The following is a 26,053-nucleotide window of genomic DNA, read 5'->3' as shown; positions in this document are numbered from 1 at the left end:
TACAGTAATAAAATGCAATGAGTTAAGACACGGCAAAAGTTAGATTGCTGAAAAGGAAAAAGTTAAGCGACACTAATTCAGACACGCTCAAATGGCGATATTTTAGATAATGACATAAATAATAAACAGCTTTACAGGTGCACAGAATAATCTAAAAACTACAAAATGAATAGCTAAAGGAGCTCAATTAATGAAAACAGGCGGCAGCGCCCTCCGTTGGCGCTAACGCCAGAACGCCGCATTGGCGAGAAGTGGTTAGAGGAACGTGACCACCAGAGTGCGCATCTTATATTGTGGCACGCCGTTCCATGAAAAGAATGGTAGAGACCCGTATCGAGTGCATGAGGAAGACTATCTATAACTCCATTCACCGAAACAAGAGACGTACTGTAAACACGGCAAGGCGCGTGACCACAGCGCTGCCATCGAGGGGTGCACAAGGCAGGGGCGCCAGAAATTAAAAAAATGAAGGTCGTGTTTTTTAATAATTTGGCACCTGAACATGATAAAGTGATCCGAGAACTACCTTCCGACACCTTTTTTTACATTACATTAAAATTTATTGTCACTGAAAAAGAGAAATATTTAAGCTTTCAGGAAAAGTTGTTTTTTCGCGTTACTCTATATTCATCACGCCATATCTCGTAAACTGTGTGCCGCACATCAAAATATTTTTATAATTGCCTTCAGTACTATATGTTGATGACGTCCGCAAATTTTCTGCGCAATAGAGCCAGTAATAGTGAAGTAATAAATTAAAATCTCACGTCTGATTCAGAACTTTTACCAAATCATCAGCCGAAATATAGTACGTGACAAACCTTTCCCCTTTAAATTTTTTTGTGGGGGTGTAAGGGAGAAAAGTTTCAGAGAGGTTTGAATTTAATTTTGTAGTTTTTTCTGAATGCGATGGGTGCAACCGTTTGTCCTTTTTGAGTGGAAACTCAAATGTGGAAATTAGACTGTATTATAGAGGAGAGAGATGAGCGGTTTGTTATAAACCTCAATGAAAACAGTTCACGTTCGACAGAGTGAACCTTGTTTCGTCCTTTATCATTATTATTACTGGTATAGTTATTAAAATTAACAATTAATTGTGTTTGATTGTAGCGTTTTGTTAGCAACCTGAATGAAAATAAATCTGCTTCGACAGAATGAACTCAGTGTAACATTATTGTTGAATTTATTTCGTACATTGTTGCCCAGGTTTCTCATGGTCCGCTGTGACAGCTCGGCAGCCAGCCGAACGCCGCCAGCCGCAAAGCGTGCGCCAAGGATTTTCCACACCCCTACGTATCACGTGAACACCGAATGCTTTCTCTGGAAACGAGCGTAGTCGCTCACGTGACACTGTTTATATTTCGTCCCAGCTCTCGGTGAATAGACTGTAGTTGATGAAGTATATTATATAAACAGAGAAGGACCCGTTCAGAACCTGCGGAGTGACCGCGTGGTTAGAGGCGCCATGTCACGAAGCGCGCTGCCCCTCCCGCCGGAGGTTAGAGTCCTCCCTCGGGTATGGGTGTATGTGTTGCCCTTAAGTAGTGTGTTAGTTTAGGGACCAACGAACACAGCAGTTTGGTCCCTTAGGAATTCACATAAACACATTTGGGGCGTTCAGTGACTAAAGTAGAGCATTGGAAATCAAAGCAAAGTAGGCATTGGGCACAAAATCGCTCTGCCAATTAAGCACCTTTGTTGGCTCTTGTTTTCTTACTTTATAAATCTCAAGCTTTTCCAACAAATTGAAAGCACGGCCTTTTTCCACCTTGTGCTGAATACGCATACTGTTCTCAATGTTCCCCATAGAATCCCCGGTTTCTGATAGATTCTGGCTCAAAGCCGTTTTGTTACGTGGTTGTGAATGTTCTTTAACATTGTTTATTTATTTGTGACTACGCTGGCGCTGATTTTGTGTTTAGCGTTTGACGATGCCACTATAGCTCGAGTACATTAGGACATGATTTTATAAAACAACTATGCCTCGTCGTGTTTAAAGCGTATAAATTCACCTGAATGTCAATAACACTTTTCATCATGGTCTATTTTACTGTTTTAAGCCGTACACAATTTGCTAGTTGTATTTGTGTCTTCTTCCGAAATGTTTCTGCAGATCTGAACATGGCTGAACATTGTTGACCGAAACCGGTAGTCTGAGGACCTACAAATTTGTGGCCATAGACGTGAAATAAAAGAAATTTATTCTGCATTTTCGGATCACTGTTCCATTCACGACCATGTCGCAGCTTGTCGGTTACTGACTTCATTAGTTTGCTTTTGTAATGTTTGTTAAGCTGATGAAGTGTTGTTGTTTCCAGTGCATAACATATACCTGTTCAGTTTAACATACCAGTGTCGAAGGCCTATGTATGTGAGGGCACAATCTCTGACGAAGAACTCCACATAATGTTGCTTCTGTAAAAGCAAAACACGCTATATATACGTTCTATACTACTGAATTACTGGACAGAATAGTGACAGCCGTTGACGCGTGCTGCAACGGAAGGGAAGCAGAATTTTGGTATTATTATAGGTTTCTGTATTTCTGTGAAGGGTGCTCATCTACGGCGTTCCAAGGTTATGGTTTGTTTGCTAAAGGGGATAAATCAAAATGACTGTATTATTATTTTAAAAACGTAATGATATTGCATTTTGTATTTATTGCTTTTAAGGAGTCTTGTCTTAACATCATATTGTCTTACATTATGAAAAACAATATTATGGAGGTTAAGGTAAGATTTCTGGTAAGGTAATATTTATGGTAAGATTCCGCTGCAGCAATTATACTTTTTGGTAGCTTCATGCTGTTACAGTCATTCTTATAGTAACTTGCAGTCATTAAGTTGTACTACGTATGCTATTTATACTTGTGGTCACTATTACGTAACGTGATAACTAAATTTGACTTTATATCCAAGAGTAATTATTTTTGGCCCGATAACACAATGCTTCCATAACACAATGATGAAACAGATGCAAGTAGGAGCTTAAGCTACGAGGTATGCAGTTAACAGAATGGGGATGTGAGGAAGGAACAGGACAAACTAACTTTCCGTGGGGGGGGGGGGGGGGGCTTGTCGGGGGTACATAAAAACCAACAAAAGAGCAATAAAAGAATGCAATGTATACGCACACTTTTGCAAGACCATGATGGTACAGAACGGAACCACATACGGGAGCATAAAGAGCAAAGTTATTGAAAACGAACAGGATTAGTAAATACTAATCCTTAACAACCGAGACATAGGTAAATCACACTATGGTGATGATGCAAGATCAAAGAAAATAAGAAAAAAAGATGCCGTATAGCTTTATATCCCTTTTGTTACATTTTATATAATGTAGCGAGATTTTCCGGTGTGGCTTTGTATCTGCGTTATTATCTTACGTTATACAAGAGACAAACACTGCATTGTATACTAGTTGATGTTATAATGTACCAGGGCTTGAGGATGGCATCAGTGAAGTGCCGAAACTGGTAGCTTGAAGAAACATAAATAAGAACTGATGAAATAAGGCTGTTGTTCGGTTTTGTTTTAGTACTGTTTCATCAGCGACTATCCCGAGTCCATGATTAATACAAGAATTATCACAGTGTCTGAGCGTCGGACTGTCAAATAGTGGACAGATTTCTCTGATCACCAGTCAGTTCATTACGTGTAAACTGATGGCGTTGGGGAGGGGGAGGAAAAACGGAATGGAAATTTGGAAATTTGTGGTAAGATCGTAGGGGACAAAACCGCTGAGGTCATCGGCATCTAGTCTTACGCACTACTTAATTTAACTTAAGCTAACTTACGCTAAGGGCGAGAGACACACCCATGCCAGAGAGAGGAATGGAACCTCCGACAGGGGAAGCCTGGCGGACGGTGACAAGATGCTTCAGACCGCTCGGCTACCCCGGGCGGCTACGGAAAGGAAAGGGACTAGTTGTGTCAGCTGCACCGGGAGTTCCCACGGAATCAGCGGCAACGAGTGGAGATGTGTGTGCCGGACCAAGAATAATAGAATCTGGGATCTCCTGCACACTAGACAGGCGCGTTAAGCTACTGCGCCACCCGAGCACAGTTTTTATTGCAATTGCGCGGACTACCTCGGCACGCCTCTCCGCAGACACACACTCCCACCTAGCGCCACATATCCACCGTCCCTGTCCATCTCCTTCCTGTTCGGTCTCCTGAGATTCCCGCGAGAGGTCGAACGTATTTGTGAATCGTCAGTGAAGAAGGTGGATTCGTTGCCCATCGAGGCGAATCAACTGTATGAATGTGTGGTGTTCGTTCATTCAGATATGTCCGAAAGAACAGACACCACGCATTCATATACACTCCTGGAAATTGAAATAAGAACACCGTGAATTCATTGTCCCAGGAAGGGGAAACTTTATTGACACATTCCTGGGGTCAGATACATCACATGATCACACTGACAGAACTACAGGCACATAGACACAGGCAACAGAGCATGCACAATGTCGGCACTAGTACAGTGTATATCCACCTTTCGCAGCAATGCAGGCTGCTATTCTCCCATGGAGACGATCGTAGAGATGCTGGATGTAGTCCTGTGGAACGGCTTGCCATGCCATTTCCACCTGGCGCCTCAGTTGGACCAGCGTTCGTGCTGGACGTGCAGACCGCGTGAGACGACGCTTCATCCAGTCACAAACATGCTCAATGGGGGACAGATCCGGAGATCTTACTGGCCAGGGTAGTTGACTTACACATTCTAGAGCACGTTGGGTGGCACGGGATACATGCGGACGTGCATTGTCCTGTTGGAACAGCAAGTTCCCTTGCCAGTCTAGGAATGGTAGAACGATGGGTTCGATGACGGTTTGGATGTACCGTGCACTATTCAGTGTCCCCTCGACGATCACCAGTGGTGTACGGCCAGTGTAGGACATCGCTCCCCACACCATGATGCCGGGTGTTGGCCCTGTGTGCCTCGGTCGTATGCAGTCCTGATTGTGGCGCTCACCTGCACGGCGCCAAACACGCATACGACCATCATTGGCACCAAGGCAGAAGCGACTCTCATCGCTGACCACGACACGTCTCCATTCGTCCCTCCATTCACGCCTGTCGCGACACCACTGGAGGCGGGCTGCACGATGTTGGGGCGTGAGCGGAAGACGGCCTAACGGTGTGCGGGACCGTAGCCCAGCTTCATGGAGACGGTTGCGAATGGTCCTCGCCGATACCCCAGGAGCAACGGTGTCCCTAATTTGCTGGGAAGTGGCGGTGCGGTCCCCTACGGCACTGCGTAGGATCCTACGGTCTTGGCGTGCATCCGTGCGTCGCTGCGGTCCGGTCCCAGGTCGACGGGCACGTGCACCTTCCGCCGACCACTGGCGACAACATCGATGTACTGTGGAGACCCCACGCCCCACGTGTTGAGCAATTCGGCGGTACGTCCACCCGGCCTCCCGCATGCCCACTATACGCCCTCGCTCAAAGTCCGTCAACTGCACATACGGTTCACGTCCACGCTGTCGCGGCATGCTACCAGTGTTAAAGACTGCGATGGAGCTCCGTATGCCACGACAAACTGGCTGACACTGACGGCGGCGGTGCACAAATGCTGCGCAGCTTGCGCCATTCGACGGCCAACACCGCGGTTCCTGGTGTGTCCGCTGTGCCGTGCGTGTGATCATTGCTTGTACAGCCCTCTCGCAGTGTCCGGAGCAAGTATGGTGGGTCTGACACACCGGTGTCAATGTGTTCTTTTTTCCATTTCCAGGAGTGTAATTAATCAAAAAACACCTCAACATGGCGTATAACTGTAGAGGTTCCAGTGGTGATTAGTTTTAAAAAATCCACACCCAATGGGCACGGTTGTGCTGAGGGATAGCTGCCCCTCCGGTAGCCACGCGTCTCGTATCACACTGGTGAGACCGGCCTGTGTGTGGGTTGGCGTGACCGATCCTTTGCTAAAAGCCTAAGCGGGCGTCGCTATCCCCGCGTCCACTGACATTACGTACTAATAGGTATCTATTGCTCTCGGAGGAAGCACACAGTGCGCGTGGATGCGACGTTGCAAAAGTGCTGAAAGGGAGCCCTCCCAGCGTTAGTACTTGGTAGGCTTTACTCCGTAACCAGCAGATGTGCGGTAGTAACCGCCATTTTGAGATCCATACGTTCGTTTACACAGCCTTGGAATCAACCATTTTAGATTTCCAGAAGGCTTTCGACACCGTTCCTCACAAGCGTCTTCTAACCAAACCGGGTGCCTACGGAGTATCGCCTCAGTTGTGCGACTGGATTCGTAATTTCCTGTCGGAAAGGTCACAGTTCGTAGTAATAGACGGAAAGTCATCGAGTAAAACAGAAGCAATGTCCGCCTTTCCCCAAGGAAGTGTGGTTCCTGATCTATATTAACGACATAGGAGACAATCTGAGAAGCCGTCTTAGATTGTTTGCACATGATGCCGTCATTTACCGTCTTGTAAAGTCATCAGATGATCAGAAGGACTTGCAAAATGATGTAGATAAGATATCTGTAAGGTGCGAAAAGTGGCACTTGACCCTGAATAAGGAAAAGTGTGAAGTTATTCACATGAGTGCTAAAAGAAATCAGCTAAATTTCGATTACGCGATAAGTCACGCAAATCTGAAGGCTGATAATTCAGTTAAGTACTTAGGGATTACAATAATAAATAACCTAAATTGAAACGATCACATAGATAATATTGTGGGTAGAGCAAACCAAAGACTGTGATTCATTGGCAGAACACTTAGAAGGTACAACAGGTCTACTAAAAAGATTGCTTACACCACGCTTGTCCGCCTTATTCTGGAGTATTGCTGTGTGGTGAGGGATCCGCATCAGGTGGTACTGACGGATGACATCCAAAAAGTACAAAGAAGGGGAGCTCGTTTTGTATTATCGCGAAATAGGGGAGATAGTGTCACAAACATGATGCATAAATTGGAGTGGCAATCATTAAAACAAGGGCGATTTTCGTTGCGACGAGATCTTCTCATGAAATTTCAATCACCAGTTTTCTCCTGCGATTGTGAAAACATCCTCTTGCCAACCACCTACGTAGGGAGAAATGATCATCACGATAAAATAAGAGAAATCAGGGCTCGCACAGAAAAATTTAAGTTCTCGTTTTACCCACGTGCCGTTCGAGAGTGGAGCGGTAGAGAGACAGCTTGAAGGTGGTTTATTGAAACCTCTGCCAGGCACTTTATTGTGAATAGCAGAGTAATCACGTAGATGTAATGCTCAGTTTTTATCAAGTCATTCGTGGTAGAGAGCTCATAGCATAGCCTCAAGACACATATACTCGGTTTTCCTCGCGAGAGATGAGCTTCAAGCCCTTATCAATGTTAACTCTGTGTTCTACTCATGACCCTTTAACTTTATTTGTCATTCGAATCCTGGAGTTCGTCTTTATTAGGCTGCACCAAAACTCTCTAGGGACTGGGTAGATTCATCGTTATCTATTTTTATATGTTGTGTCTTTTCATGTACTTGTCGCTTGGCCCACAGCAAGCCTGCAGAGCAACTGAGTAGTTCGCAACTGTGGACTTGATAATACCAATCTATTTGTGTCACGATTGCCTCAGACTTCTGCTTTTGTTTCAGATGACTGGCTGTTGCTGGTGTGTAATCTCCCCTTCTTCTCTTCGTTAGTCAATTTCAATTAGCAAACGAAATCAATGCGGTAGCTGAGGAAGAACGCGACATCATCACGGTGCTGAGAGCATGAAACTACCGGGTGAAGTCCTTCTAATCTGAAGGCAGGGAAGACGTTGACCGGCAGAACTAATTTATTTCATTTCAGTCTCTGAGAAACCCAATCATTTACATGGAATAATAACTAACAGCACCAGCAAATTAAAAACAGGAGCGGGGCGAATGGCACAGTGGTTAGCACACTGGCCTCGCATTCGGGAGGACGGTGGTTCAAATCTGTGTGCGGCCATCCTGATTTAGGTTTTCCGTGATTTCCCTAATTTGCTTCAGGCAAATGTTGAGATGGTTCCTTTGAAAGGGCGCAGCTGACTTTCTTCCCTCTCATTCCCTAGTCGGCTGGGACCGATGACCTCGCTTTTTCGCCCCGTCCTCCAACTCGACCAACCAAGCTACACAAGTTTCATGTCCTTCCCAACATTTTTAATATGTGTGTCGACGAAACCACAGGGTTTGAAGTGTGGTATAATACTCTCGCCGCATAATAGTTGAAACAGTTTTTACATACTACTATGTTATTACTCTGCAATAGACAGAAAATGCTTTACAAACTTGGATATCAGTTGTAAGAAATATAGCAGAACGATATGAAATGATAATATCTTCATGTCAATCAAAAGTAATGGCATTTCCGGGATACATGATAATTTCCTCAACAGAGATAAATGGCAAATACTGGAGCAGTTATCCACCTGTAACTATCTTAGATACGAAATGTCCCCAAGTACAGATAATGACATAGAACCAAAACATACGTGGGGATCAGTTCATAGAACTCTGAAATGGAAAACCATAAAAGAAACTAAGCTGAATCTTTATAAAACAATAGCGGTTCCGGTAGCGTTAGTGAAAATTACACCAGCTGAGATGAATTTTCTGCGGGGAGTAAAAGGCTGCACAAAATGCGAGAACCCAACGGGGGTTCGAGTCCTCCCACTGGCATGGGTGTGTTTGTTTGTCCTTAGGATAATTTATATTAAGTAGTGTGTAAGCTTAGGGACTGATGACCTTAGCACTTAAGTCCCATAAGATTTCACACACATTTGAAATTTTTTGAAAATGCGAGAAACAGAAATAAGGCAGGAGCGAGAGACTTTAGATTTGAAATATTAAGTCAGGTGGTGTAATCATTTAGAAATAACGCAGCAAGATCCTCTAGAAAATGTTGTGGGGACGCCTAACCAAAGGTTGTGTTTTGATGGCTGGATACTTGGAAAATGTAACAGATCTACTAAGGAGACTGCCACCCTCTTTTAGAGTACTGCTGCTCGGTGTGGGATCCTTACCAGATAGGAATGACGGAGTACATCCATAAAGTTCAAAGAATGGCAGCACGTTTCGTATTATCGCGAAATATGGGAGAGAGTGTCACAGAAATGGTACAGGATTTGGGCTGGACATCATTAAAAGAAAGCCGTTTTTCGTTGCGACGGTATCTTCTCACGAAATTCCAACCACCAACTTTCTCCTCCTAATGCGAAAATATTTTGTTGACGCCGACTGACATAGGGAGGAACGATCGCCAAGATAGAATAAGGGAAATCAGAGCTCATACGGAAAGATATAGGTGTTCGTTCTTTCCGCGCGCTAGACGAGATTGGAATAATAGAGAATTGTGAAGGTGGTTCGATGAACCCTTTGCCAGGCACTTAAATGTGATTTGCAGAGTATCCATTTAGATGTAGATGTAGATTTAGAATCGTCCACTGGACAGTGAAAGGTGGGATATACAAGGACAAGATCGTTTCCGGAACACGTGGTCGAGTCTACTAAATGAAGATGACGTTGAATATGTAAATGAAATGATAGTGGGCAGGGGATGGCAGTAAATGGAAGGTAGATGGATTAAGAAAGTTCCTTGCTACATTACATGAAAACGTTCGATATGAAGACAAACGAAACATGCCACACCATTTCCAGGACTTAGATGCCACTGCCGATCTTGGGGAAAGAGGTGTTACACTGCTACGTATCAGGGCATTTGGGAATTTGGGTACTTGAGTTCGAGGATGTAGCCACGGGTGTCCGCAAAACTTTATCAAGGAGGAAGGGGAGGGGGAGGTAGCAAGGCCTTAAAATGGCCGTTTCTTATATAAATGAGTTCGTCAAATTCGAGACAGATCATGAGACACTAAATACATTTCATTAGTAACTCAAGAAGATTATTGTTTTCCAGGTAACTGATGGTTATCTACTCAGTTCAAGATGTTTATGAAAATTCTGTAATAAATAAAACTCTGCACTCCAGATTTCAGTGGGCGAAGGGGGAAGTCTGACTTCCTTGCCCCCATCCGCTACCTCCCCGTTGAGGAATCCTATAGGTGTAGCAACCATGGAGGCATTCAGTAAATATCATGTAGTTCCGTATGACTTTCTCGTACATCCTATCACCTCACTGTTGAGGTAGAGACCCATATGTAGACGGGAAGAACAAGAGGTGAAAGTTACGGACACAAAACCTGCTGATAGTGGTCAACAATGCAGATGCGACGTATCTACGCATCGCTACCTTACGTGTCTCACAGTGCGATAGACTCTAGGCCCACTTTGTTTTCTATCCGGCTAAAAATGTACCAGCTAAATTAACTGTACGCCTACCATATATTTCAGCTGAAAGTGAGGCGAATGTTAATATTGTGTGAAATGTAAGATTTTATTTCTACATTATAATGCACGCATACAGCCGAACGCTGACACACTTGGGAAAGTCCAGCGGAGCGCTGCGTACGATACTGGACGTTAACTGACTGATGATGATGACAGATGGACATCTGCAGCTTCCAGTCTTCACGCCCACCTGTTTGATTAGTGTGTGGCGTTTCAAACTCTCAGTGCACGGACTGTGTACGGGAACCTGATTGCTAAATGCAGCGGAATAAGTTAACACCTACACTTAGCAATAATAGACCGGAATGGGAGGCAGTAGACGCAGGTCAAGTAATTTGATGCTTTCTTTCTTACCTCCCAGAAAGCCTCCTACACAGTTCTGCGCGGTCACCATCACCACGGAATATCCAAATATATCTGTTACTGGGTTAAAAATACACATATAGTTAGAGTGTGAAATTCTTCATCGTCGGAACGAGAGATAGTGTCTGACATGATTTAGGTTAGTGCGACCTAGGCGCTGTTATTCACGTTGTGTTCAAACAGCCTTCGGATAACGTCTGTAGCCCTACGTGGCTGTTCACAGTGGATTCGAGTGCTGCATTACACAATGTGCTTGTGTGTACACGGTCACAGTGGCGCACTGGGCAGAACTCGCAATAGCCGATCAGCACAGGCCAGAATCGAGTCCCACCTCGGCGACGGTGACGAGGAGGTGCGAGTTTGGGTGGGCTGCATAACACGTGATTACAGTTCCGTAAACAGTCCTGATGCTTTCCCGAGATTGTTTTTGGACACACACACACACACACACACACACACACACACACACAACTGTAATTGCTACGCAGAGATAGAACGGTAACTTGCTGTGACCTCATTACACAGCTTATACCTATTTGTCTATTGTTTACAGGGGATAGTATTTATTACTTCTTCTCTGCACGTAGCCCTATTCTTTAGAATCTAGTGTGAAATGGTTCATACTAATAAAAATCATGTCACGTATTCATTATTCTTTTAAACTTAATTTTTTTTTACTTTTAGCCAATACATATGCATGTAGTCTCTCAACTAATGTTAGTACTGACACGTAATACGTCCATAAATATGTATACTCGTACATATATTACCATTCCTTAGTAATGTTACTATGACTAATATTATCAATATTATTATTTCTATTACTGAGACATGGCTTTGTAATCAATAAAAAAACATAAAAACTTCAAAAACGTGTTAAAATAAGACATATTAAATAAACAAAGGGAGTCGGTCTAAAGGAAGCAGCAAGCTGTATATAAATCAAAATAAATAAATGGAAAATGTTCAGAGACAGCGTAGTTGTTTATTAGGAGATAACACAGTTAGAAACTTATTACGATCTGCAGAGTGACCTACAGACGTACAGTCCCTTGTTCAAAGATCATGTCGAGTCTATGGACATGTCATGTGCGTTAATAGAGGAAAAGACCTCGTATCGTTTGATGACGCTATCGGCGATTTGCCACTGCAATGAGTCAAAACGTTCCTTACAAGCTCAATAACTATTCTCTCACTCCGTCGAAGCAGGCCTCGGAAGGACCAACGGTACCGACCGAGCGCCCTGCCATCATCAGGCATTTGACGTCAACTGTTCAAATGGCCCTAACCACTATGGGACTTACCACAAGAGGTCATCAGTTCCCTAGAATTAGAACTACTTAAACCTAACAAACCTAAGGACGTCACACACCTCCATGCCCGAGCCAGGATTCGAACCTGCGACTGTAGCAGCAGCGCGGTTCCGGACTGAAGCGCGTCCACAACGGCCGGCTCATTTGACGCCATTTGATGCGTGTGTGCAATTTTGATACCTAGGAAGCAAAATAAACCAAGACGAACGGAGCAGGGAGGACATCGAAAGCAGACTAGCACTAGCAAAAAGGGCATTCCTCGACAACAGAAGTCTACTAGTGTTGAAACGTCCCCTTTGAACAATTATACAAGACTGTGCTTAAACTGACACACAATATTTTTTAGCGCAACGCAATCTGACTTTCAATAATCCCTACAAAAGAATGGCCTTGACTAACATTAACCTATACTCGAACTACTGCAATACAGCGAGCGCCACTACTGCCAGCTAAATAAAAGATTCAAACTACGGAAGGCACTAACTACTGATAGGGATAGTTAGCAAATGAAAGATTTTAATAGAGAACAAACAATGTATTTACCTTAATATCATCAAAAGTCATAATATATATAATTTCAAAACTCCGCCATTTCCTTCCACACATCCACCACTGCTGGCGGCTCACCTCTAACTGCGCAAGGCTACGCGCTGTTCACATCCAGCTGCCGCTGCCCAACACTACAATGGCAGACAACAATGCAAACTAGCCACATACTGCACACAGCACAGCCAGTGATTTTCATATAGAGCGCTACGTAACGTTGCCAATAAGAAAACATAAACAGCCTACTTACATAAAGAAAACATAAACAACCTACTTACAGTGTCAAACATAGACCATAAATCAGGAAAAAAATTCTGAGAATGTAAATTTGGAGCACCGCACTGTGTGGTAGTGAAACACGGATTGTGGGAAAACCGGATCAGAAGAGAATCGAAGCAGTTGAGATGTTGTGCTAGAGACAAATGTTGAAAATTAGATGGACTGATAAGACAAGGAATGAGGAGGTTCTGCGCAGAATCGGAGAGGAAAGGAACATGCGGAAAACAGTGACAATGAGAAGGTAAAGGATAATAGGACATACGCTAAGACATCAGGGAATAACTTCCATGGAGCTAGAGGGATCTGTAGAGGGAGTGAGAGATTGGAATACTGCCAGAAAATAATTGGGGACGTAGGTTCCAAGTGTTACTCAGAGATGAAGAGGTCGGCACAGTAGAGGAATCTGTGGCGAGCTACGTGAAACCAGTCTGAAGACTGATGACTCAAGAAAAAGTATGGTGGGTCATGTGGTCAGCACACCATTCTAGCGGCCATTGTCAGTTTTAGGGGCCGGAGCCGCTACTTATAAATCAAGTAGCCCAGTAAATGTCTTCGCAATGTCTGAGTGTAACCCGCTTGCCAAGAGGAATCGCTAGATCCGGAAGGTCACACATTCCAGGGCTGGTCAATCCTTAGATGATCTGATAAGAACGGTTGTTACCACTGCGTCAAGATGTTTGGCTCATTAATTATTGCATAAAAATTATTGTGCCGTAATACTGATCATTTGACATCAGTATTGCGTCACATTTTAAAAAAGACTGCGAAGTTTTAAAAATATTGACGCATGTTCAGTATATTGCGCAATATATGACACCATGTGAGGATGGTACTATACAAAACACATCACATCAATTTACTTTCAATAGATTTCCACATTAAAGAGTATAAAGTTAATGACAGAAAAAGGGAGGTGAGTATGGATGCACCTACATCTACATCTACATCTACATTTATACTCCGCAAGCCACCCAACGGTGTGTGGCGGAGGGCACTTTACGTGCCACTGTCATTACCTCCCTTTCCTGTTCCAGTCGCGTATGGTTCGCGGGAAGAACGACTGTCTGAAAGCCTCCGTGCGCGCTCTGATCTCTCTAATTTTACATTCGTGATCTCCTCGGGAGGTATAAGTAGGGGGAAGCAATATATTCGATACCTCATCCAGAAACGCACCCTCTCGAAACCTGACGAGCAAGCTACACCGCGATGCAGAGCGCCTCTCTTGCAGAGTCTGCCACATGAGTTTACTAAACATCTCCGTAACGCTATCACGGTTACCAAATAACCCTGTGACGAAACACGCCGCTCTTCTTTGGATCTTCTCTACCTCCTCCGTCAACCCGATCTGGTACGGATCCCACACTGATGAGCAATACTCAAGTATAGGTCGAACGAGTGTTTTGTAAGCCACCTCCTTTGTTGATGGACTACATTTTCTAAGGACTCTCCCAATGAATCTCAACCTGGTACCCGCCTTACCAACAATTAATTTTATATGATCATTCCACTTCAAATCGTTCCGCACGCATACTCCCAGATATTTTACAGAAGTAACTGCTACCAGTGTTTGTTCCGCTATCATATAATCATACAATAAAGGATCCTTCTTTCTATGTATTCGCAATACATTACATTCGTCTGTGTTAAGGGTCAGTTGACAGTCCCTGCACCAAGTGCATTTCGCTACAATTTTCTAATGCTGCAACTTCTCTGTATACTACAGCATCATCCGCGAAAAGCCGCATGGAACTTCCGACACTATCTACTAGGTCGTTTATATATATTGTGAAAAGCAATGGTTCCATAACACTCCCCTGTGGCACGCCGGAGGTTACTTTAACGTCTGTAGACGTCTCTCCATTGATAACAACATGCTGTGTTCTGTTTGCTAAAAACTCTTCAATCCAGCCACACAGCTGGTCTGATATTCCGTAGGCTCTTATTTTGTTTATCAGGCGACAGTGCGGAACTGTATCGAATGCCTTCCGGAAGTCAAGAAAAATAGCATCTACCTGTGAGCCTGTATCTAATATTTTCTGGGTCTCATGAACAAATAAAGCGAGTTGGGTCTCACAGGATCGCTGTTTCCGGAATCCATGTTGATTCCTGCATAGTAGATTCTGGGTTTCCAAAAACGACATGATACTCGAGCAAAAAACATGTTCTAAAATTCTACAACAGATCGACGTCAGAGATATAGATCTATAGTTTTGCGCATCTGCTCGACGACCCTTCTTGAAGACTGGGACTGCCTGTGCTCTTTTCCAATCATTTAGGACCTTCCGTTCCTCTAGAGACTTGCGGTACACGGCTGTTAGAAGGGGGGCAAGTTCTTTCGCGTACTCTGTGTAGAATCGAATTGGTATCCCATCAGGTCCAGTGGACTTCCCTCTGTTGAGTGATTCCAGTTGATTTTCTATTCCTTGGACACTTATTTCGATGTCAGCCATGTAGTACTTTGAAGAAATGATGTTCCTTATTGATCATGAAACGGAACGTACCTTGCTGTTCACAGCAGACGAGGAAATTGAAGACCACAGCGTTCTCGCACTAAGCAGAAGTGTTTGTTTTAGTGTTGTCAGAACCGAGAAATAAGATCAGGTCACCTTTCCAGTGGATAAGTGAATATACGTGTATAATGTTCTTCTCAGAGTACATACATAAGACCATACAGGCGTGTGAACGCACAGTTCCAACTGTCGCGTTCCGGAGACAAATATTGTGCAATAATATCGTTCCATTCTTGGCCTCGTACCTTAAGGCCGTATGTGGACATAATATTACTGTGCAATAATACCGAGCGTGTGAGGGCCGCTTAAGTGTTTCTGCCCGGCGCGGTTTAAGGTGACACGACCACAGGAGTGGATAGGTGTCAAAGGCAGGTAATAGGTTCAGGTTTATTGGAAGAATCTTATGGAAGTGTAATTGATGCAGGAATGAAAGGGTTTACAGACCCCCCCATTAACCAGTCCATGAATACTGTTCGTCGGTCAGGAACCATTATCACACTGGATTTAAGGACGTTATAGAAAAAAATTAAAAGAATTATTGCACGACTTGTGATGATATCGTTTACTATACGACAACAACAGAAATTTTCAAAATGATATTAAAAGAAGGGAAATACTTGCACACCTAGACGGACGACGATAATATTTATTCCAGTACCTTTACAATCAGTGAACTGTAATTGTGTGTGGGCAAAGGAGGATGGGGGAGGGAAGACACTGATACTACTACACTATGTATCCTCCACCACACACCATTTGATGACTTGCGAATTCCAGATAGAGGTATATAAAGCAATGATGCTAAATACACTACTGAGAGCGATGCTGGAAAAGTTGTGAGATAAGTTACGTCAGGATTAACACAGTCAACGGTTTTACATGAGTAGGACTACATATTATTGTAAATGTAGGGACTAAAGCCCAATGCTAGTCGTCCCAGCAACCCAAGATTTGCCACTCAGGAAAATCTCGACAATTTTCTTCGATGTAAAAAATTAAAAAAATGTTAATCAAATGAAAACAAATTACCAGACTGGCCGGGAAAAACGATGAAGATAAATTTGAAGCTGACCTCATTATAGTAAATTCGAGGAGAATTCGTATAACGTTCCAGGAAGTGTTGGTGCGTTTGCCTGCATAATTTCTCGCCCGATAATCTTTATGGAGCGGACTGATGATGTCGTTCGAAGATGACTGGCGTGGTCTTACTCCAGTACGGTTTCATACGCCAAACACTTTAGATGGACCAAAAGGCGTTCTACAATTTTAAACGTGGCTGACAACAGTAACCGTAAATGAATTTTCAGTTCATATTTTTTTTTATAATAGTAAGATATTCCATTACAGAAACAGACAAAGAGGCGTAGTTGTTAAATAACTCTGCCCATAAAAAAGGCACTAACATGAACCACGGAACAGCATCCATCTCCTCAAACAAAGCCTTCAAAACTGGGAACGACAAAGTGCTAAAAGAAGCGGATAGTGTTTACGCAGAGTGGTCGAAGCAATGAAGATATCAGGAGATTTCTTTACTGAAACTCTACTGGTATTAGGTTTCATGTGGCATCCAGGAAGAGGTTCATGAAGATGTGCGGGTCGCTCTCAGCATTGCTTGGAAATGAACTATGAATCACGGGGAACCATGAGCAGAAGAAGTTGGTAGCGTCTGAAAAGCGGTGGTATCACATTCATACTCGAAAAGCGCCGTTTCGGAATGTCGATCTGAAGGTATTTTTGGTACAACTGCCATTTGACACATTTCATCTTTCTTTCGTGACCGGTGTTGCATGAGAAGAACGAATATCGATACACTTTCGTTTGAACTCTGGTTTCTGTGGACTTCTCGTGGTAACCATTCCGCGCGACGTACGTTGCCCGAATCTTCTTGGAACGTACTTTCTCGATGTTTCAACAGGGAACATCCCCATTATGCAGGACGCCTCTCTTGCAGCGTCTGCCATTGGATTTTATAAAACTACCCCATAGTACCGTAGCTCTCACTAAATGATCCAGTGATAAACGCGCCGTTCATAGTTGGAACTTATGTATACATTCTATTAATCTAACTTGGTAAGTGTTTCAGACTGAGGAGAAATACTTAAGAAGCGGTCTGAAAAGTGCTTTGTAAGACACTTAATTCGCGAATAGAGGTAGATAAAAATTCAGTGGAAAGATAAATTGAGAAATGGAGTAGTTCTGCAAATAAGAGTGAGAAACAAATCTGAAGGACGCACACCAGAATGAGGGACAGTTTCGTGGTACATTTTCTACGGAATCTAGGACTACTTAAAATAGAGCAGAAAAAGACTAGAACACAATAATAATGTAGTTACATGTAGATGAAAATATTACAACAGCAAAATGAATGAGAAAAGCAGGACTCGATCAAACCGAAGAAAAACAAAATAAATTAGTTGATATGTGGTAGGGGCTACTATCGAATGATTTATCGTACTATAGGACTAGTTTTATGTTATATTCAAATATGTTCAGTCGTTGAAATTGTGAACGTCTGTTCTCGATGTACCGCTTAAACGTTTTCCACTTCACATCTTTCCCCCTCTTCACCCACCATATACATATCTTGTGCCGCACATTGTCGTCCAACAGGGAATCTTTGATTAACTCCCAGCTAATTTCCCCTAAAGATCCCAGATTTGATAGTAACTGTGTATTGTCCTAAAGCAAATCCGAAACACCAGTCTCTGCCACAATCTTATATCCGGGTCTCCTCTACTCACCTTCATATAGGTCTGTTAATCTCCTCCACAAATTACGACAGAATACCAACAATGTATAGTCCGGGTCAGAAGTACGCCATTATCTGCGGTACTTCATTGTTGCCAGAATTCACGAATGTAGCGTAATGTACTGATTACCTACGATGACTTAGCACTGGAATGGATAATCAATAAATGTAAAAAAGTAGTACAAATAAGTGTAAGACATGGCTTGTTTTCTTCAGTTAATCGGCTATAATTAATTGAGAAAACATCGTTTCTGCTACAGTAGGAGAAGAAACAGAAATTGTGATGATAATTTTGTATCACTGAGCAGTTTCTGCGTGTTTCGGAAGTTGTAATTGGAAAAAGTATTGCCGGCCGGAGTGGCCAAGCGGTTCTAGGCGCTATAGTCTGGAACCGCGCGACCACTAGGTCGCAGGTTCGAATCCTACCTCGGGCATGGATGTGTGTGATGTCCTTAGGTTAGTTAGGTTTAATTAGTTCTAAGTTCTAGGGGACTGATGACCTCAGCTGTTAAGTCCCATAGTGCTCAGGGCCATTTGAACCATTTGAACCATATGAAAAAAGTATTTCTTAAAGAAAAGACTGAGGATACTGTATGATATTGGAGAGCAAACACAGTTTTTGTTTTCATTCACAAACATGAAATTGTTTTATCAAACAGCAACAGAGAAGAAAATTAGCATGTAATAACATATTCAAGTTGCTTTCTACGTAAAACGTTCTTCAAAACTGGAGAAAACATACAAAGATTTGAGCGACACAAGATCTCTCTCTTCAGCTCTCGGTGAAGATGACATGCTGAGACAATGCATAGGGACAGCAGGAAATATGACTCTAAGGTGCGGAAATCTTGGTTTATCTTTCAAGTAGCGGAAACGAAAACTAAGCATTAATATGATGAAACAAATATTTGGCGTAATGATTATTTCGTTAATGTTGTATCAGAATGACATAAATAGCAATTTCAAGATCGATAAACCGATAAAAATTTAAATTTATATTTAACTTTTCTTAGTTTCACAGCTTATCAAGGAATAATGAAATAAAGAACTGTATGCGGTCCTCGTGAAAGAATCAACTTGGTATCCATTTAAAGAGAAACTTCGAATATCCAAATGTAAACTGAGGAAGGTATTAACCCCACACTACTATGTCTTAGGTTCTCTGACACGTCTCTCCACGATAAAATGCTGTCGCAATGGCTACATATCTAAAATTAAACAAAACAGCGTGCTTACCTCATCCAAGCAAATCCCGTTCTCAGCCCTCTTCTGCCAGAAACATTCTTATGTACGTTCTATAACGATAGATGGTCCAGTTACAGCACTGCAACACGAGGAGTTCACAGCAACTGGGACACTTAAGATTACCCGAGGAGCTCAAAGATAATCGATGAATAAAATCGTAATGATACTGCCGACAGTGTCAGAAATATTGTCACATAACTATTGCGGGCTGCATCTTTGACAAGCAACAGATCCAACAGGTGTGAAACAGGGAAAAATGTTTTTCCACACTGGTAATGTACTATAGTTCATAGACAGTTTGCAAACTGGGCAGAACGTGCCGCCGACCCTACAGTGGCAGGCGGTAGCTGCCGAGTTGCAGCGGCGTCGCTGCGCTGCCGACACCGCGACTCAGCTCGCGGCGCTGTCCCTCTGGCCACACGCAGCGGCTACGCAACGCGACGTTGCACGCCCGGCGTCAGGCGCGACACTGGAACCGGAGGCAGGGTGTCCGCCGCTGCCGCTGCCCGCCACGCACAGCGAGCGCCCTAGCGCCCCCAGCGGCCGTCCCCGGGACTTCGCTAGCGGCTCCTAGCGACGGCCCGCCCAACTACGGCACCAACTCGAAACAGGACCAAGGAATCACGTTCAGTACATTCGTCACAGCTGGTACCGGTGAAACTTGTTCAGTGATAACCTGCTTTAGATACACAATTCTTATTTTCGATTTCACATTAAGGGGCTCCGGAACGCCCTATACTTGCAATGTTAAAATAACGCTTATAAATTACATCTTTCCTCACAAAGTATTTGAGGTAGTTGAACTTTTTACAGATTATTTATTGGAATATGGACTACAACTTAACACAGGGATTTTACAAAATTTTAGTTCAGTTATTAAAGATGATTTTTTTTCAATTGTAATGAAAATTCACAACATTTTTTTGCAATTTTTTATTTATATATTCAAAAATATACAGTTTTTTGGAAAAATGCTGTGTTAAATTATGCAGAAGGTACTGTGTAACATTTACTGAAAGTGTGAAACAAATATGTTCGGAAGATCCTTAGAAAACATGTAATTAGTATGAGAAAATAAAAGTTTTGGGAATCGAGCGACAAAGATTGGATTAACTTTTTAGTGCATTCCAGGTCCATAGGATGGATTATCTTCATCCTCTGCAAACTCCTCCTCCACCTTCCTCTTGTTCCTCCACCTGTTTACTCTTGCTTGTATTTCTAGACTCTTTACAGCCCTGTCTGCAGCCCGAAGGCGTTCCTTGTCTAAAGCAAGCATCGCTCGTACCATGTTAGAATGTTATTATTTACAGTAACAACACATACCTTTGGCTTTCCAACATTTCTCCTTTTCTTAAAAGCCTTCAGAGGATTTCTAATAACTTTACTTTTACTCATTATTATACTTCAACAAAACAGAGATTCAAGAAACAGAATTAATTACGAATTTTTTCGAGATAACAACAGTGTAAATAAACGTGAAACAATCGACAATCACACCAGCGATATATATTGAGCCATCACAGGTTAGCCACAACACATACTTTATCTCACATCACTAAAATGTACCTGATGAACACGGACGTTAATAATAACACCATTTGACAGCAGTTTAACAGCGCCACAGTGGGTCACGCCCATGTAGAACACATTTCAAAAAAAATTTAAAAATAGTTGTAGTCTTCGGAATTGAATAAATTATATATCTATTAAAAGGTAATAGTCTGCAGATTCAGAAAACGCAAAAAAGTAAAAATTGAACTTTCCATGATTTTGAGCCTTTCCGGAGACCCTTAAAGAACTTAGAATGAAATTTTCACTCTACAGCGGAGTGTGCGCTGATATGAAAGTTCCTGGCAGATTAAAATTGCGTGCCCGGCCGAGACTCGAACTCGGGACCTTTGCCTTTCGCGGGCAAGTGCTCTACCAACTGAGCTACCCAAGCACGACTCACGCCCCGTCCTCACAGCTTTAATTCCGCCAGTACCTCGTCTCCTACCTTCGAAACTACACAGAAGCTCTCCTACACTTGCCCGCGAAAGTCAGAGGTCCGAGTTCGAGTCTTGGCCCAGCACACAGTTTCAGTTTTAATCAGCCAGGATGTTTCATTAAAGAACTTGTTGAAGAAGCTAACTCACCTTCATGCTTCCTCAAGATCTCCTTCATGAAACTCATTCTTTTCTTTTCCACACTTTACATCCTTCAACACTACACCACCACTCTCTCCACATCCCCTCTCAACGGAACTAGCAGAATCCACCTCTCTTCCCCTTGTCATGGCTCCTTTCCTCACCATTCCCCTGCACCCACACCCAAAGGCTTCATTCGAACCTATCCCTTATAACCTCCCAAATCATTCAGCCTAACATCAACCTACATTGAAACCCATGTTACACCCCATCCTAAACCTACAAAATTCATAATACCTTTTCCCCTGGCAGTCTACATCCAAATATTGGAGAAACGACACGTTTCACCAAGTTGCCCCCTTACTCGCTGACGATGTTAGTCGAGGGTGGTGCAGAGCCACGATTGATCATTGAACAAAATGGTTCAAATGGCTCTAAGCACTATGGTACTTAACTGCTCAGGTTGAAACGTCCCCTTAGAACAATTTTACACGACTGTGCTTAAACTGACACACAATATTTTTAGCGCAACGCAATCTGACTATCAGAGATCCCTGCAAAAGAATGGCCCTGAGTAACATTAAACTATACCTTTCAGAAATCACTTACCTCACAAAAATCTTCGTTACTCGAACTACTGCAATACAGCGAGCGCCACTACTGCCAGCTAAATAAAAGATTCAAACTACTGAAGGCACTAACTACTGATAGGCATAGTTAGCAAATGAAAGATATTAATAGAGAACAAACAATGTATTTACCTTAATAGTCATAATATATATAGCAGTTCATGACAAATTACAAAACTCCGCCATCTTTCTCCCCACATCCACCATTGCTGGCGGCTCACCTCCAACTGCCCAACGCTATGCGCTGTTAACATCCAGCTGCCGCTGCGCAACACTACAATGGCAGACAACAATGCAAACTAGCACACAGAGCGCTACGCAACGTTGCCAATAAGAAAACATAAACAGCCTACTTACAAGGTCATCAGTCCCCTCGAACTTAGAACAACTTAAACCTAACTAACCTAAGGACATCACACACATCCATGCCTGAGGCAGGATTCGAACCTGCGACCGTAGCAGTCGCGCGGTTCCAGACTGTAGGGCCTAGAACCGCTCGGCCACCCCGGACGGCTGATCATTGAACAGATCATCTGACCAGCAGTCAGCTTTCTGGTCACGGCACAACTGCAAATTCGAATGTTTGTGTTTTGGTGTTAAAGGCAGCCTACACATGAGTAATTCCTTAGTCCTGTTTCTGTTGGACTCCGAGCAGTGATTGCGGTGACATAGAATTTGCAGGGAGTAAATTACTTGTTCTGGAACATAAAGGGGTTACAATGTGCTTCATGAACAATACAGCGGTCCTCTCTCGTGGTGGTCAGTTGCGGACGACTGCAGCCTTGACGACAAGTATAGCTGCCCTCACGCGCCCATGCAGTTCGACGTAGGGCCACCGACACATCTGAAAGCCGGAAATCTGGATATTGGACGATTCGACCAGACGGCTGAATGGGAGCCGACAGTGAGGCTCCCTCCAAACTCAGTAAGGCACTGATAACGCTGTCCCAAACTGGTACACGGACGTTTGTGACATCCAGGTCTGACACGGTTAACGCCCCTTATACACCGTACGAGCTCTATTATCCTGTCCCTATTTCTTGTCGGTGTTTTCGACGTATTCCTTTCCTCGAGGATTCTGCGGAGACTCTTCTCATTCCTTACCTTATCAGTGCAGCTAATTTCCAACATTCATCTGAAGCACCATAACTCAAACGCTTTTCCCACAGGCCATGTTTCCCTGCCATACAATGCTGTCCTCCAAAATACATTCTCTGAAATTTCTACCTCAAATCAAGGCCTATGTTTAATACTACCAGACTTCTCTTGGTTAGGAATCCCCTTTTCGCCAGTGCTAGTCAGAGAGACCTCCGGCCTTGTCAAAGAGGGCGGAGGAACGGATAGAGGTTCAGTGCACTCCCTTGTCTTTGAGGTGAGAAACTGCCCATAAAAGCAGAGGAATAAGAAATGATCAGAGGCATGAGGATGCGGAAGGCAATGGAAACCACTGAATTAAAGACACATAACGAAACAAAAGAAAAATTCGGTGTGGGTATTAAAATGCATGGAGAAGAAATAAAAACTTTGAGGTTCGCCGATTGCATTGTAATTCTCTCAGAGACAGCAAAGGACTTGGAAGAGCAGTTGAACGGAACGGACAGTGCCTTGAAAGTAGGATATAAGATGAACATCAACAAAAGCAAAACGAGGATAATGGATTGTAGTCGAATTAAGTCGGGTGATGCTGAGGGAATTAGATTAAGAAATGAGACACTTAAAATAATAAAGGAGTTTTGCTATTTGGGGAGCAAAATAACTGATTATGGTCGAAGTAGAGAGGATACAAAATGTAGACTGGCAATGGCAAGGAACGCGTTTCTAAAGAAGAGAAATTTGTTAACATCGAGTATAGATTTAAGTGTCACGGAGTCGTTTCTGAATGTATTGAAAGTATTTGTATGGAGTGTAGCCATGTATGGAAGTGAAACATGGACGATAAATAGTTTGCACAAGAAGAGAATCTTTCGAAATGTGGTGCTATAGAAGAATGCACTGGGGAGAAGAGGAGTTTGTGGCACAACTTGATTAGAAGAAGGGACCGGTTGGTAGGACATGTTCTGAGGCATCAAGGGATCACAAATTTAGCATTGGAGGGCAGCGTAGAGGATAAAAATCGTAGAGGGAGACCAAGAGATGAATACACTAAGCAGATTCAGGAGGATGCTGGTTGCAGTAAGTACTGGGAAATGAAGAAGCTTGCACAGGATAGAATACCATGGAGAGCTACATCTAACCAGTTTCAGGACTGAAGACCACAACAACAAGAACGTATATCCACAGGACATGTGACCTGTAACTAAAAAGTGTTATGATGGTCTCTCCATTGGCAAAAGATTCCTGGACAGTCCCCCGATTCGGATCTCCGGGAGAGGACTACCAAAGGGAATTTGAATAACCAAGAAAAGGATAACGCCCTACAGTCGAGGCGTGGAATGTCAGAAGCCTGAGCGCGGTAGAGGAGCTAGAAAATCTGAAAAGGGAAATGTAAAAGTTCAATCTAGATATAGTAGTGGCTAGTAAAGTGAAATCAAAAGAAGACAAATATTTTTGGTCAGATGAATATAGGGTAATATCAATAGCAGCAGAACATTGTATAAAAGTAGTAGGATTCGTTACGCATAAGAAGGTGTGGCAGAGAGCGTGTTACTGTGAACAGTGCTAGGAAAGGATTCTTCTCATCACAATCGACACCAAACCAGCACCGGTAACGACAGGTCAAGTATTCATGGCTACATCTTAATCTGGAGATGAAGAGATAGAGAAAGTATATGATAATATTGAAAGAGTCCTACAGTACATAAAGGGAGATGAAAATGTAATAGTCGTGGGGACCTAGAACGCAGTTGTAGAGGAAGGAGTAGAAGAAACAGTTACAGGAAATATGGGCTTGGGACACGGAATGAGAAAGAAGAAAGGCTAATTGAATTCTGTTGTAAGTTTCAGCTAGTATTAGCGAATACTCTGTTCAAAGATCACAAGAGGAGGAGGTATTCTTAGAAAAGGCCGGATGGTGCGGGAAGATTTCGGTGAGATTACATCACGGTCAGACAGAGATTCCGAAATCAGATACTGGATTCTAAGGCGTACCCAGGAGCAGATATTGACTCAGCTCACAAAGTTGTAGTGACGAAGAGTAGCCTGAAACTTAAGAGATTATTCGCGATGAATCAATAAGCAAAGAAGTGGGATACAAAAGCACAAAGGAATGACGAGATACGCTTGAAGTTCTCTCAAGCTATAGATACAGCAATAAGGAATAGCGCAGTAGGCAGTACAATTGAAGAGGAATGGACATCTCTAAAAAGGGCCATCACAGAAGTTGGGAAGGAAAACATAGGTACAAAGAAGGTCACCATGGGTGACAGAAGAAACACTTCGGTTGACAGATGGAAGAAGTAAGTACAAAAATGTTCAAGGAAATTTAGGACTACAAAAATACGTCACTGAGCACTGAAATAAATAGGAAGAGAAGGAAAGCTAAGACGAAATGGTGACATGAAAAAGGTGAAGATATCGAAAAAGACATGATTGTCCGAAGAACTGACTCAGCGTATTGGAAAGTCAAAGCGACCTATGGTGAAGTTAAAAGCGAGGGTGGTAACGTTAAGAGTGCATCGACAATTCCACTGTTAAATGCAGAGGAGAGAGCAGACAGGTGGATAGAGTGCTTTGAAGGCCTGAATTTAACCGTGGCTAGATGCACGAAGTCTTTAGAGATGGAGGAAACGAGTGCTTGTTTTGTCGATTGGCCACATATGTGGCAGGTGAGACTTAATGGTGCCTGTTCTGAGACTATTAGAAGTCGCAGGTATTGGAAGAGCGAAGAGAGACCAAGGCCGACGTCCTCGCACCGGAGAAGTCGCTGCAGAGGACTCGGCCTAAGCCGTGGGGGCGGGGGGTCTCAGGCGACAGGAGGTACAAAACTTTTTGCGACTGACTGACGACCTGGAAATTGTTCCCGGATGAGGGGAAGCACATTCCG

At 43.2% G+C, this 26,053-nt stretch overlaps 1 protein-coding gene and 1 non-coding gene across 2 annotated transcripts in view; both read right to left on the bottom strand.

Annotated features, from left to right (window-relative positions):
• The window catches only part of LOC126094953 (Down syndrome cell adhesion molecule-like protein Dscam2), an 890,199-nt gene extending 870,462 nt beyond the window's left edge, over positions 1-19,737 (bottom strand). The window contains exon 1 of the mRNA XM_049909611.1: positions 19,308-19,737. Coding sequence (XP_049765568.1) covers positions 19,308-19,312 — 5 coding nt within the window. The 5' untranslated portion in view covers positions 19,313-19,737. The remainder of the gene's footprint in view (positions 1-19,307) is intronic.
• Positions 19,738-21,185: 1,448 nt separating this feature from the next.
• Positions 21,186-21,258, bottom strand: Trnas-cga (transfer RNA serine (anticodon CGA)). Its single transcript has one exon. It is a non-coding gene; the product is annotated as a tRNA-Ser (tRNA).
• Between the last annotated feature and the right edge of the window lie 4,795 nt (positions 21,259-26,053).

Source organism: Schistocerca cancellata, chromosome 1 (genome assembly GCF_023864275.1).
Source record: "Schistocerca cancellata isolate TAMUIC-IGC-003103 chromosome 1, iqSchCanc2.1, whole genome shotgun sequence".
In the NCBI taxonomy this organism is placed as follows: Eukaryota; Metazoa; Arthropoda; class Insecta; order Orthoptera; family Acrididae; genus Schistocerca; species Schistocerca cancellata.
The sequence above is the reverse complement of the archived record's forward strand: the minus strand, read 5'-3'. Positions and strand labels throughout refer to the sequence as shown.